The following is a 15,381-nucleotide window of genomic DNA, read 5'->3' as shown; positions in this document are numbered from 1 at the left end:
TGCAACCACCTCACGTTCCTCCAGACTTCCCGCTCCATGAGATGAGAAGAGAAATCCCTACTATTTAAGCCATTTCTAGTTGGATGTTCTGCTGTTGACATGGAAAGCATCCTGGCCAATACCATGACTGCCACCCTTATTCTCTGATCTTGGGACCTCTCCCCCAAGTGTCTACCTTCCCTCCATTCTAGTCTATCTCTCCCAACAACATGCCACTTCAGGGCCAACTGTCTGGACTCACGGCTATCTGATGAGATCCCCACCATGACCCCCTTCAGCCCACTGCAAAGCCAGGCTCTTGCCTGTCCCACAGAGTTTTCTGCAGAACCTCTTCCCAAGCAGCGTTTGCAAATCTCTCCCTACTCTGTCTTCACGTCTTCTCTGTGTGTGGAAAATATCCCTCTGCTTCCCTCTTAGAAGGCTGTGTGTGACTGTGTTTGGGACCCGTCCACATAACCCAGGCTAATCGCCTCATCTCAATCATAGCTGCAAAAATCCTCTTTCCAAAGAAGGTAATGTTTACAGGTCCCGGGGTTTAGAAGCTGGTACATTTGGAGAGCAACGTCTAGCCTACCTCACATGTATGTCTGTGTGGGTCGCCCATCTCTGCTTGTCTCCAGGAGGAGCTCCCAGAGGGCAACTAGGGAATGGAGGGCCAGAGGGGGTGGGAAGATACACTTTTTTAATATATACACTTTGGGATTGTTAAGAGTTGTGTTTAAAATTATTATAAAACCCACAATAATTTTTTATCTCAATTTGCAACATAATTCACACTATCACATGGAATTTTTTTTTAACAGACATATTCTATCTTGGGCCAGTTTCCCCAGAAACAGACCCTGAGAGGAGGATTTACATGTAAGTAGCTTATTATAAGGCACTGAGGGGGTGGGGGGAGGCGGACAGAAGGCTGAAGCCAAGCAAGGACACAGGTTTATGCAACATCCCCTGAACAGTAGTAGCTTTGGGAAGCTCTGGGGGGTCAGCTATACTCAGAGGTGTCCAACCTGAGACAAGGGAGCTGGGCTTTCATATATCCCTCCCCTAAGTCACAGACAAGAATTATCCCAGGGACATCTAAGCACCCAGGCACTTCTAGCTCGTCTTGCCTGAGCACAAAGCAGACTCCAGCAGCCCTGGTGCATGAGTCAGCAAAGACACATAGGCGTCAGCTGCTGGAAGTGAAAGCACATTGATAAAGAAGGGATCTGAGGATCTAGAAAAACACTGACATTAACCACTAATGTTCTAATTTGGAAAAATAAAATGAACAGATATGCTTTCCCTTCTGGTCTGCCTCTGCTCTTGCCACTTGCCACCGGCAGAAAGCCCCCCTCCCAATGCCCCTGGCTCACTGCACTCCAATGGAGCCCACTGTGTCCAGCAGACCTTGGTCAGTCTCTACTTTCCCAGGGTGTGCTGGTCAGCAGGGTACCATCCAGCACTGAGGACCTTGCTACTCTGAAGGAAGTCTTCTGCCCACCTGTATGCTCCTTGAGGGTAGGAGCCTGAGCAAACACCCCTTTGTGTTCTTGTTTCAGATCAGCAAAGAGCAGATCCCTCTCTCTGACCCTCTGGGGTTTCCTAATTCCCTGGGAGTTCTCTGTTTTGTATGCACTAAACCTCTTCGCCTCAATTTTTTTTAAAAAAGATTTTATTTGAGAGAGAGGGCATGAACGAGTGAGCACAAGCAGGGGGAGAAGCAGAGGGAGAGGGAGAAACTGACTTCCCACTGAGCAGGGAGTCCGATGTGGGACTTAATCCCAAGATCTGGGATCATGACCTGAGCAGAAGGCGACCGCTTAACCAACTGAGCCACCCAGGCACCCCAATTTTTTTTTCTCTTACATAATCTTCCACCAAGTGCCAGCCATACCATGGGGAAGCTGGAAGGCTGGTTCTCATTCCAAAGCCCATTGTGAATATCTTGCTGGTGCTGCCACAATCCACATGGCATTTCAGGACCCTCAAGTTAAGCCACTGTTGCCTAGAAAGAGGCAGAGGGAAAATTTTGCCTGAAAAAGAAGGACAGACAGCCATCCAGGGCTCCACTCACCCAGCAAAGGGCCTAAGACTCAGATCAGAAGTCAGGACTCCATGACCTGATTACGGCTTTTAGGGATCACTGGTTTTAGACATGATCTCCATCATTTTGGAAAGAGGACTGACTTACGTGGGGGAACACAGACCTACAAACTAAGCTGTCCTCTGCCAAGTTCCTAATAGCCAAGAACACCAGAGACCCTTTCCAGGGACAAGAAGAAAAGGGATGTCAGAAGCTCAGGAAAATTCAATATGGCCCCGTGGTGAGACACACCCGAGGGGAAGCTGACTCTAGGTCACAGGGTCACTCTAAAAGTTCTAGACACCTAAGGAAACCAAGAGCCTGTGCAGAGTGACGAAAATGGAGTTACGAGGACAGAAGGGAGCTACCTGACCCTCCAGGGGTGGGGACCAAAGTGAGGCAAACCCAGTAAAGGACAAAGGTTAAGCCCAGAATGAAACTGGGCAGACGTGACTGCATACACGTAGACACAGACACACACCTTTCAAAGCTCTGTTCCAAGCAAGACGTTGTACAAAGTGTTGACAATAAGAGAAAGTGGAATTATTCAACCCTCATTTTGCTTCCTTATCTACAAGGAGAAAACAAATATATCTAAAGCCAAAGAGAAGAAAGTAGGTGGTGAGACATCACCAGTTATCTTTTAAAATGTAACTTTTAATTACCTGAGTAAAATGAATAGTTCTCTATAGAAAAGTGAAAAGTTAATAGATAAAGCTGCCTCCCACTCCTCCATTCCAAGTCCCACAGAAGCACTTCTACGGGGTTGACAGGTACCCTTCCAAGCTTTCTTCCTGCATTCACGAATGCCCACAGCAAATGGATCCTATGGTTCTGGGAAGCGTATTCCCCCATGAAGGGCATCGCACTGTCTGAATATGTGTTAGGCTTGTCCTGAGGAACAGAACCAGGAGGACTTATGAGAGAGACAGACAGACAGAGACAGAGAAATACACCAATACAGGTGCCCCCCCGACCCCTGCTTTTGAAAAGTTCACATTTTACCTCTTCACTTTTACAGAAGACCTACATCAGTACCTGTTTTTGCTAACTGGAACAAAAAATCTGATGAGGATTTTTGCTTTTGTGAAAAAAGGCCATAGTTAGCATAGTTACCAGTGGCTGGTCGGCAGCAAGCTCATGCAGGGCAGCTGGAGTTCTGCACAGGGACAGCCCCACCAAGCTCCTTCCCAAGGAACCACAAGGCTCTTCTGCATTAAGCTGCCTGAGCTTCGACCTGTGTCTGTGAGCACCTGTGACCTTAAGTATCAGAGAAGCCTGAGAGAGGTTATTTTGTGGGTCTGGGAATGCTCAAAAATTTTCCACAGAAATGAATGGTAATTGCTTCTTTGCTTGACATCAGGCTTATAAGAGGTTTCGTAGGAGTGCTATGGTTTCTGATAGTGGGGAAGACCTGTATGCATATTAGAGGTGGGGGAGGGAGAGATTGAAATTTTTTTGAGGAATTATCTCCTGTGATTGTGGGGGTTAGCAAGTCCAAAGTCTGTGGGGCGGGCCCTCAGCTGATTAGATGAGGCCCACCCCCATCATGAAGGATAAGCAATCGGCTTTACTCAACGTCTGTTCATATGAATTTACATAACCATACCTAAAAACTCCCTCCGTTGCAACATCAAACTGGTGCTTGATCAAACAACCAGGCACCACAGCCTAGTCAGGGTGACACATAAAATGAACCATCACAGCCTCATTCTGTATCTTGTCTTTTCACTTAACATTTCTTGGAGTCCCTTCCCTGTCAGTTTATACGGAATGACTGCATCCATACTAAGGATATATCATCCTTTATTTAATCATTCCCCAACTGATGGACATGCACATTGCTTCCTTTTTTCTGTCACTCTAATCATGCTGAGATAATGTCCTTGTGCATGGCTTCTTATGAATAAAGGTGCACGTTTCTCTAGAAGAGGGGGATGCATGGGAAGCATGGGCTTGCTGAGTCATGGGTAGGAGTGGGCATTTAACATTTTTAATAGAGGTTAGCAACCTGCTCTCCAAAGCAAACCTCAAATTTTTGAATGAGGAACTTAAAATTCATCAAGCGTAATTGCATGACATTTAAGGAAAAGGTGTTCAGTCATAATAGCACACTGATGTGTAACTATCAAAACTGAGGTGGGACACAAGGAATCAGATCAAAGTGAAAGTGCCCAGAGCTGCTAAAACAGACTCAGGGTTGTCCTGAGCACCTCACAGGCCTCCTCTGTGCTGTGATTTGCTCTGGGTTGGAAAAGGGTGGAGTGATGTTCTGGTGGTGGGCAGGGGATGGGGAGGGGGGGAGTGGAGATGGAAAGTGGGGGGAGTGGGGAGGGTTATGTCTTCAGTCCTGGTCATTCATGGCAGTGATCATTCACGGGAAAATCTTCTGAATCACAGGAAAAAGACCGAGAACTGCTGTCTTTGGCACTCGAGGCTATGATCTCAGAACCAAACAATTATCCTAGAGAAACTGTGGCAATGAAAAGAATGCCAGATGGTTTAATAAGAATAAATATTGGCTCCCTTGTCATAGCAGAAGGTGGTGGACTCTAGATACCCTAGAAATTGATGTTACTCCCTGGCAAATCCTGTGTGGATTGTTCAAGAAATGGTAGGGAGCCCCTAGAAACAAAAGTTGGGTCCCCGGCAGCCTACAGAATATAGACATTTGTGGAGAACAAGTGGGACCTGTGTGTGGGGGGACAGGGTTGGGGCCATTCCCCAGAGTGGATGTCAGTTACAGAAATGCATCTCCCTGAGCCACCCGTAATTCTTTCAGGGGTGATGGTGACAGGTTAGGGGGAACAATAGAACCACCTAAAACCTCTGCCAAGGGGTTGGCATCGTGTTAGAGGCTAGAGGAGAGATGTTCCCATCATGCCTAAGGACCATGTCCTCTACCTAGCGTGTTTGACATTGGACTGAAAGGGAGCCATCGTACATACAAAACCTTCAGAGAAGCCAAAGCTGAGATGATTCTCCCCAAATGCACGGTGATATAGTCATGATCAAAAATGTCTCCACAGGCTGGAAAAATGGGCAGAATAGGATGAGATGAACTTCATCCTTCAACATCCTTCACCTCTTCAACAACAGATTGACTACATAGGGAGTGGACGGGGAGAGCTGAGTCCATGCCACCAGACATGACGAAACCTGTCATGGCTGCCCCCACAGCTGCTCCCTCCTCCCTCTAGACTAGCGGAAGCCCAAGTCCAGCTGTCGGGGTACCACGTGCTCACGGGTGGCAGGCTGCTCTCTAGACTGCTCATGCCCCCCGCCCCGAGCCCAGCAACTGACCACACCAGGCTGAGTCCCATGTGTCACCAGACCTCTGTAGGTCAGTGAGACCCTATCATTATTACGTGTCTTCATTTAAATTACTTAAATGGATGGTGAAAGAAGTTGTTTTTAGGCAAGCTAAGTAGAATACCTTGAAGAGATGTGACAAAGTGCGGTTGCTTAAAAATAACAACTGTGGCTGAATTAAAAGTGGTGCGGGCTGGAAAAGACTAAGGAAAAAAAAAAATCAGGGAAACAAGGATTCTGTAGTGTGATCCCCTTCCTAGACTTTCATGAAACTGACCCAGGACACCGGTGACAGCAACACTTTGGGTGTGGTTTACACAAGAAAGATGAATTCCAATCAGCGGACCTCAAACTCTAAAAGATTGGCAAATGTATGCGTAGTTATGTATTTTACATTAAAATAAAATGTGCGAAATATGAATGTGATTTTCTTTGGTTCTTTTTAATTGAGTTTTTCAATTAACTCTCCAACCATCATACCAACTGCATCGGCTAAAAGTGCTTTCCCTGTTACCTTGTGGTCAGTTCGGGCAGCAAATTTCACAGGGAGCACAGATGAACTAGAAGGAGTTCCAGGGAGAGGGATGAAGATGGCCTCGGGGCACTTGACAGTGTCCACAGCAGTGCTGGGCTGTCAGACTGAGGGTATGCAGCCTCAGAAGGAAGAAGAGGGTCCCTGCCATTTTCCTTCCAGCTCTTACTCTTGACCTACTCATCTGCATTTCCCTTTCCTTTCAAAGAAGGACCTTTCAGCTCACCCTCTAGGTTGTAAACTCAAAGAAGGCAAACAAAATAACCATTAGAAGTGTTCTATGAATAGTAGTTCCATACTACTCACAACTGCCTTTAATTTAGGCCACAGGTTTCCAATTGAGAAAAACAATGCGTTTGGCTCCACACCTCCCCTAGCTCACCTCTGCTGTGCTTTTAGAACAAGATGAAGGCAACAGGGGGAGGATCTTTCTAGTTGATTACACCAGGTTACCAATCAAAGAAAGTACTATTTACTTACCAAATGCCAAGTAGTACACTTGCAACTTTTTAATATATTATTACTTTCTCATTCTCAACTTTGAGAGGTTAGCAGCATCCTCACTTAACAACAGAAAGAGGGAAAAAATGAAGAGGGGGGTGACTGACTTTTCATACACTCTGTCACTTGGCTGGCAATGAGAGAGCCAGGATGCATTCCCCCGCCCAGCCTCTGAGATCTACATTCTCTTTCCAACATACTGCAGTGTCTGCGGAGCTGTGAAGAGCTAGGTGGGCTTTCTCGTGAGACCGTGCATACGTGTGTGTGTGTGAATGTGTGCTCGTGTGTGGACAGGGAAGTCAGGCAGCTGTGGCTTGGCTGAATGAGAATGGCCCATCTGTCCACATGGTTGAGGCTGCGAATATGTGTGGGAGTAGAGACTGAAAAGCAACAGGCCAGTCCCAACTGTGAAAAAAGAGAAAAAGCTGGTCAGAAATGTTTTGTGGTCAGAGCCCAGGAGTTTATGGGCGGGCCTGGGAGGACAGAGGTTGCCAGAAAGGCAGGGTCAGCCACGAGCCAAGAAGGACCTGCCCAGGGCTTGAACAGGAAAGACCTTTCCCAGAGGCCAAAGGGTGGAGAAGAGAGGAAGCTGTTGGGTCTCAAGGGTGGAAGGTGGGTTTGCTGGACAAATACCCCCAAAAGTGGGGGGCTGTGCAAAAGTGGGGCCGTCTGTGGGGGGACTAGTGGATGGTCTGACGGAGCCTCTTCAAAGAGCTGAGCCGTGGGCCAGCATGATCTGGCCTGGACAAGGCTGGGCTGTGCCGGGACACACTTGTATACAGGTGGTTCTGCTAAGGCGGGATTCTCAAAGTAGGCTTGAAAAGGAAACTCAATAGGGGAGAACTGGGTATCTGTGTGCTTGAAAGCTTTTAAGTGATTAAAGACCAATTCTGAGAAGTATATGTGTACCTCATGCTGAACCAAAAAGGCTTCCACCCAATTCAGGAAGCATTTACTGGAAGCCTTAGAGAACAAATACGAACAACCCCAGGCCAAGAAACTCAAAGTGAAGGAAGGAACGTGGATAAAGAAATCACAATCATCGTAATAGGAGCTGATAGGCTTATGCACAGAGAATCATGGAAATACAGAGGACGAGTCTTTAACTCTGAAGGAGTCTGAAAGACTTCCTGGAGGAGGTGACCTATGAGCTAACCCTTAGTCTGTCCACACCAGCCATGAAGAGGGAGAGGAACCCATATGCCGAGGGGTACAGTCTGTCCAGATCTCCCCTCCTTTGGTCCTCAAGAGATGGCAATCAGAGACCGATGCTGCTAAAATGGACAAGGCTCTGTTTCCATTGTGGGAAGTCTGGGAATGCTCCAAAGGCACGAGAGAAAGGAGCGAGTCTGAAGACTTGTGCAGGGAAAACTGGCGAACAACCTACATCAAAACCATTAATCTGCCTGTCACCATCAGGAAAATTAAGAAAATGTGTTTCTGCCGAACTGGAAGCCAGCCACACCTGCCTATCATGTTGACGTGTGATGGAATAAAGGACCAGCCAGTGATGTGCTGCTAAATGCTTACAACTGGGTTTCCGTGGGGAAAAGAAATAAAATAAAAAAACAACAACCACCACCCCTGATTTCTGGGCTTTGCCAATTTTCATGGTGCAGTACTTCCACTGTGGCCAGCTTCGAGCTACCATGTGGTTGAATCTGTCACTGAGTATGAAGTTGGGAAGAGACACACAGAACTGGCTTTGCAGGCGGGGGCAGGGGGAGAAAGGGACAAAGGACCACAATGACATGACCCAAAACTAATATCACCAACTAGATTAATGCACAAAAAGAAGAGGTCATGAGAAAGAAAGCTCAAACATCCGAGAAAGAAATAAAATTAACAAATAAACCTAACGGAAACCAATCTGCATAGCCAGGAAAACTTTCTGAATACATCTTAATCTTTCCTGATCGAGGCTCTTAATCCAGGAAACTGAACTCTGAATTAAAAAGACAATTGTGTTCTTATTCTAGTCTGTAACCTTATCTTCATCCCGCAGACATTTTAGATAAAGGATGTACACATTCTGGTTACCCAGCAAGGGCACCGTTTTGAGGGGTGAAGAGAGACGGGCCATCGGTGTGTTCTCCCAACACCACCTTTGTCATACAGTACACAACCACAGACAGCTGCAAGACTCCGCATTTACCCAACTTCGCAGGTGACGATGATGCTGCTGATCCTGGGACCACACGGTGAGGTTCTGGATCATTGCCATCAAGTCACCTTTCTTGAGAAAAGCACACTGTCCTCCCCTAACAGTCATCTGAATGTGCAGATGGCAAGAGATGTTACACCCCACCTGTGGCCTGCCAATCACTTGCCCACAAGCACTTGTTTCTGGTGTGGCCATGAATGGCTTGCTGTTCCGGCCGAGTGTTTCAGAGGAAACAGAGTTACGGAGTATTGAAGCACATGGGCTGGTTTAATGAGGTCCTTAAGGTCCTCAGTTACTACTCCTATGATGTCATATTTCATCCAACCGCATGTGGTGGGCTTCATGAACAGCATGGCCCCATCTTAAATGCAGGGAGCTCAGGGCCCGAGAGGGATATGACCTGCCCTTGCTGGATTCTCCATGCTAGTCAGAGCCTCATCTCCTTTGCTTTCCGTTTCCAGTTAAGGGTGTGGAGACCCACTGAGACCAAAGCTGGGCAGGAAGAAGTAGCACAGCCTGATAGCAAACAGGTCATCCCCTGAATTCTTTCTTTCCTTAAAGACCCCTGACCCCTAACCTAACTGGGCCTGGATGCTATGTTTTAGGAATTCTTGTTTCTGATTGATTACTACAGTTTTCCTTTGTCCTTTGCGGCTTTCAGACTTGCAGGCAGTGGTTAAGTTAGACACGGGCATGCCCCCAGCAGCTCCACGGCCCGTCTCGAGTCTTCTCAGAACTGCTCCGGCTTCGAGAACGGGTCATGGTGCCCTTGGGGCACCTGCTGCTGTCCAGCAACCAGGTGAGGGAGTCACCTGCCATCAGGTGGCAGTTCCAGAGGGCACAAGGGCGTGGCAAGCACCCCCCTGGGGGCTGGTGGGACCCAGCACCCCCATACTCCTTACAGCGAGCTGCACCCACATCCGTCCTACTTTGGCACAGAGAGCCCAGTTTGGGAAGGATCCTCAGGGTGATGCCAACCCTGTGTTCTTCCAGGGCCCATGTAAGATATCAGCTCAGAAATCAGTCCCACAGGTTCAGAGGGCTTCTCCCTTTACATCCAGCATGCTGGGTGGGTAAGAGACTAGTCTGAAAAGCCTATCCTCCTATGGCCGGAGAAATACCATCAACGTATATACCGGCAAATCTCAGAAATAAATCACCTTTTCCAGCGTCCCAGAGGAATGCGGCTTGAGGAATTCCTCTGTCCACAGCAGCTTCATCGCTTCACGGGTCAACACCTCTCAAAAGACATCTTTCAGCATTTACTGTGTAGCCTTGGGCCAGGGACTTAACCCCTCTGTGCCTCAGTTTCATCATCTGTCAAATGGGGGCAGTCATGTACTTGCCTCCTAGGACTATCGCAAAGGTTATGTGAGTGTCTGTACCCAAATTTCTTCCAAGGACACTTGGCAGAGGAAGCCAGAGGGTCTAAATCCAATAATAATGTCACTCTTATGGTAGTCACAGACTCTGTGCTGGCCTCATTTATGTCACTTGGAGTTTTCAGTTATATGCAAATGAATGCAAGAAGACTCTCCTTCCACCCAATGATCCAGCACACACACAGTGTTTTTCCCACAGAAAGGGAAAGCGGGGCCCATGCCCTCAACTAAAGTGCATGAAAGGATGAATGGGACCTTGTAGGGTCTACCCAGGTCAAACTGCCTTTCAGAGAAAAGCTACTGCAGACACGGGCAGACCAAGCAAGTGGATAATACAATCACTGTCCAAACAAAAGAAACTCCACTGCCCATCCCACACTTACTTCCAGGACTGTCCATTGTTCGACAACAATAGCATCATAGCCCTGTATGGTTTTGCTATCTTCTGTGGCAACAGCTTCAAAAATGAATACTCCATCTGTCAGGCCGTGGAAGGAATCTGTGGAAAAAGAAAAAGGCGGGGTGGGGGGGGGTTCTGTAAACCGTCTGTGGCAGAAGCCTTACAAGCAGTAAAAATTTTCACTGCATTCATTAATAATCCCAATCAGAACATCTTTTCAGCATGTTAATTAAAGAAGGCACACACAACCATAGAGTCTAGCCCCATCAGAGTGAATGAGACTAATTTACCTCGCAGTTCTGAATAATATCCTTGATTTTATGAGCCCAAATTTCATTGTTAGCAATCACCATTTGATTTCATGCGTTTACCTTCTTTTTCATGCTCCAACGTCAGGATGCACCGGGGAGAACTTATTCAGGGTAAAACACAGTCATTTAGAGACAGTTTTTAGAAGAAAACTATATTTAGGTAGAAGAGATTTTTTTTTTAAGGGGGACAGATATAACACACCAGATCTCAGCTTGTCAGATTCATTCTAGATGCACAGATTCTTGGAAGTTCTCATGATGTGAGCAGCTGTACGGACAGCTCTTCAGCTAGCTCTGGTCAAGGCAGAATCTGCGGGAAAGGGAAATTTTCCCAAACAATTTACCACTGAAAATGTTTCCTCAGGCATTGCTCTAGTCAGTCTACCAGGTCCCGAGTTCCACACAATTCAACAAACTTACAGTATACATATAACAGAATTCAAGAAGGATTCAATAGTCTTAGGCAAGGGGCGTATAAAGAAAATTACAACAAGGTCCCCACCACAGTAGAAATCATTACAGTGGTGTTTTCTGCCCCCCCTTTTAATGGCTCCTAAATCCCCTAAATTCACTTAGATAAGAGATTGTGGGAAAGAAGACTGGCCAGAGAAGCAAGTGGTTTGGATCTATTATCTGTCATGAAAAGGGACGTGACCCCTTTCAGAGGCTTGGTCTCTCATCTGTGATACAGGATTGAGGATACAGAATCACTCCTGGCCCCGAGATTCCATGCTACAAATCAGCCACACCGCTATGTACTGAATTGTGTCCTCCCCCACACCCCAAATTCATATTTTGAAAAACTAAATTCCCAAGTGACTGTATCTGGAGATAGGGCCTCTAGGGAGTCAATTAAGGTTAAATGAAGTCATAAGGGTGGACCATAGTCTGATTAAGACTGATGTCCTCGGGGCGCCTGGGTGGCTCAGTGGGTTAAAGCCTCTGCCTTCAGCTCAGGTCATGATCCCAGGGTCCTGGGATCGAGGCCCACATTGGGCTCTCTGCTCCGAGGGGAGCCTGCTTTCTCTTCCCTCTTTGCCTGCTTGTGATCTCTGTCAAATAAATAAATAAAATCTTTAAAAAAAAAAAAAAAAGACTGATGTCCTTACCAGAAGAAGAAGACACCATAGCATCCCCCCGCCACTCCCCTCACCCTGCACAGAGGGAAGACCAGACAAGGATCTAGAGAGAAGGGTGGCTGTGTACACGCTAAGAAGGGAGGCCTCAACCAGAAGCCAAATTTGCCAGCCCCTTAACCATGGTCACCCAGACTCCTGAACTATGAGGAAATAAATGTCTCTAATTTAAGCCATCCAGTCTGTGGTATTTTGCTATGGTGATACACATAGAAATATGTTTAATGATATACTATTTTTATTTCAAAAGGATAATGCACATAATAATAATATATATATATATTTTTTATCAGAAAGAGAGGTAAATTCAGAAAGTCCTTTGAATCAAACTGGAGTTCAGGAACTGCCAGCATTTTCCTGAAGCCATAAAAAAACAAGACCGGCAGATGTAAATACTTAACAAATATTTAGCCTCTGTCTTCCAACAGACCTCATAAACAAAATCCAAAGGCCATTAAGTGAGAAAATTATTTGCAACAACCAACATAAATAAATAAATGGCTATGCTTAACATTTTTTATATGTGTATAAAAAGCTCATGGTGCTCAAGGGAATTTTTAACTGCATGATCTTTCTGGAGAGCAATTTCACAATGTCTCAAGAGCCTGAAACAAAAAAGTCCATCCTCTTTGACCCAAAAATCCTACCTCTTTCAGTCTATTCTAAGGTAATAATCACTAAAGCCATCAAATATTTAACTACACAATTCCTTGAAAACATAATCTAGAGGCTCCTGGGTGGCTCAGTTGGTTAAGCGTCTGCCTCTTGGTTTCAGCTTAGGTCATGATCTAGGGGTCCTGAGATGGAACCTGTGTTAGGCTCTGCACTCAGCAGGGAATCTCCTTGAGATTCTCTCTCCCCCTCTCTCTGCCCCTCCCGTTCATGCCCTCTCTCTCACATAAGTAAATTTTTAAAAAATCTAAAAAATAATCTAAACACTCAACAATCCAAATATTCAACCATAGAAAAGTAGTTAAGTAAGTTAGGAGACTTCCATATGATTAAATACCATGTGGTCACAAAAAAAATCATCGGAATTTAATGATTCCGAAAAATTCCTCAGAGACAATGTTATAAAGAAAAGAAAAAAAAGAAAGAAACAGAATACAAGATTACAGTATGAGCTGTATGTGAATTTTGTTAAAAGGGGTCAAACAAACTTTAAAGAAATACATGAAATCTAGTAGTAGGTATAAATGGTGGAATTAAGTACAATTTGCATTTTCTACAAGGTTAATGCAAGAGTTAACACAAGCATAATACAAGATACAGATGAAAAATAATTTTCTTTTTCTCTCTCTACGTGGTTCTGGAAGGCAGAACTAGAATCAAAAAGTTTTAGGAACTATGGGGAGAAAATTTTAGTACAATATAAATAGAACCTTCCTTACAGTATTCTAAAAAATGGAAGAGAAAACCTCAGAAGAGCGAGCACTGTGTTCACTGGAAACATTCAAGCTTATACTGAAAATCTTTCTAGCTACTGGTTCATTCATTCCAATGCCTACCGAGTGTCAATTTCATGCAAGATACTCCTGTCCTAACTGAGGATCCTGCAGGCAGCAAGACAAATAAAGTCTCTGCCTCATGGAGCTTCCTTTGCAGTGGGGGAGGGAGATAGTAACATAATGTCACAGGTGATAAATGCTATAAAAATATAAAGTAGGCTAAGGGGAAGGCAGAGGCAGTGGTTGGCTATTTTTGGAAGAGGTGATCAGGGCAGGTCTCCCTATTTTGAGTAGAGATATGAACTTAATTAAGCAAGGAAGCCTTATGGATCTTCAGGGTTTGAGAGTTCTAGGTAGAGGACAGAGCTGGAGTAGAAATGCACAGTGAATGAGGGACAGCCAAGGACCGCAAGAACAATGGAACCATGAGAGAAGGAAGTCAAGACTAAGATGACTGGTGGGGAGACCAGACAACGAGGGGCTTAGCCATGTGATTTGTCAGGCCAATGGGATATTAGCAGGTATGATGTCATCAGGGCTTGGCAAACACTTGAGTGGTTGAGTTTCACCTCTTCTGTCTCTGCCACCACTTGGAAAGGACATGCTCCAGCTGGCCCATTGGTTCCAAGTACTTGAAGACGCATGGAACAGAGCTTCCCCAGGGGAGCTCAGTTTAGATCAGCTCTCCCACAGACCTGACAGTGAGCCCCGCTGAGGTCAGCAGAACTGCCTCATGTTATTGCTCAGGCCAACCCACAAATATGACAGAATAAATCATTACTGTTCTAAGTCAAGGACTCTGGAGTGGTTTGTTGCACAGCATTATTGTGGCAATAGCTGACTGATGGGTGTACTTCTGTTTGGCTTGGCTGTATTCTTGATTATTCCAGAATGATAGGCCTGACCACCTCAACAAACCACAGCTGTGAGAGTAATTCCTGGAGCCCAGCAGCCTTACCCAGATACTGTTCTAACCTGACAAGATAATACTCCATTTCAAGTAAGATCAATGTAACTTAATCAACTTACAACAACAACCATGTGCCAGTTCCTTATTTGTTTTCCTAAACTGAGAGACTGTTATCAAAGAGCTTTAGCAAAAGTGCTAAGCTTGCCTCTCTCATCTGCTCTGCTAAAAAGTTTTCCCCAGGTGTTTGCTCGAGGCCCTCCTAACGGACATTCTACAGAGATAACCAGGGAATAACAGGGCTGCTCTTCAGCTGAACCACATTACAAGTATTTGAGGCTTTAGGACAAGAGGGACCATCATCAAACTCACCTTTAAGATCCAGTTGGAGCTCCTGCCGCAGTAGGAACGCCCTACAGAACCACTTTGAATAAAGCTTTCCCAAGTCCTGACCTGGGGATTCTTAGAACTAGAATTGGGGATTCTTGAGACTAGAATAGACTCAACGATTCCCTCAGGATTATACCAACACAGCACAAACTCCCACAAGGCTTCTACCAAAAGATGCTCTCTCCAATTTCCAAAGTCTTTACATACAAACTTCCTCAATGGAAAACGTGTAAGCCCTTAAAATGTGCCTACTATGTGTTCGGCGATCTGACAGAAGCATGATGGTGCGTGTTTAGCCTACCAACAGCCTCGTATGGCAGAGCTGAGGTCCAGAAGGGGGAAGGAGTCACTGCCGCTCAGCCAGACATCCTTCCCCAGCCCTGGCCTGGCTTCCGCTCCTGCCTCCCAGCTCACAAGCCTGGAAGGACGACTGTGTGGCCAGTGGGAAGAAGTATGGCCAGACGTGGGCTGTGAAGTAGGAATGAACCGGGTCCTTATTTAGCTGTCTCATCCACTGTCTGCTCTCCTGCCTCTCAGTCCGCCGCTCTGCTATTCTGAATCCAGAGTGCTGATTCACTTGCTTAACTCTGATGCAAGTTCAGAATGGCTGTCAAATTTTGATCATCTGTAACAGCAAAAAAGTCAGTGAAGCACGGAGAGCAGACAGCTGGGCTTTTAAAGAGCCCCTTGCTTTGACACCCTCGTCCACTCCCCAACCTCTCACTGCCTTTACTGGCTCAGCCTTGCTATAATGTGCACCAAGCTGGGTATGAAGAGGTCTAGCTTAGAGTGAAGGCTCCCAACGTAAAAGGTTAAATCACCCTACATCT

At 45.9% G+C, this 15,381-nt stretch overlaps 1 protein-coding gene across 1 annotated transcript in view; it reads right to left on the bottom strand.

Moving 5' to 3' along the window:
• The window catches only part of LOC111154956 (raftlin, lipid raft linker 1), a 192,721-nt gene that overhangs the window by 28,391 nt on the left and 148,949 nt on the right, over positions 1–15,381 (bottom strand). Inside the window, exon 7 of the mRNA XM_022514919.1 lies at positions 10,343–10,458. Coding sequence (XP_022370627.1) covers positions 10,343–10,458 — 116 coding nt within the window. The remainder of the gene's footprint in view (positions 1–10,342; positions 10,459–15,381) is intronic.

This window comes from Enhydra lutris, unplaced genomic scaffold (genome assembly GCF_002288905.1).
Source record: "Enhydra lutris kenyoni isolate GAN:26980312 unplaced genomic scaffold, ASM228890v2 scaffoldscaffold39, whole genome shotgun sequence".
Classification (NCBI taxonomy): Eukaryota; Metazoa; Chordata; class Mammalia; order Carnivora; family Mustelidae; genus Enhydra; species Enhydra lutris.
This window is presented reverse-complemented; position numbering and strand designations above follow the sequence as displayed.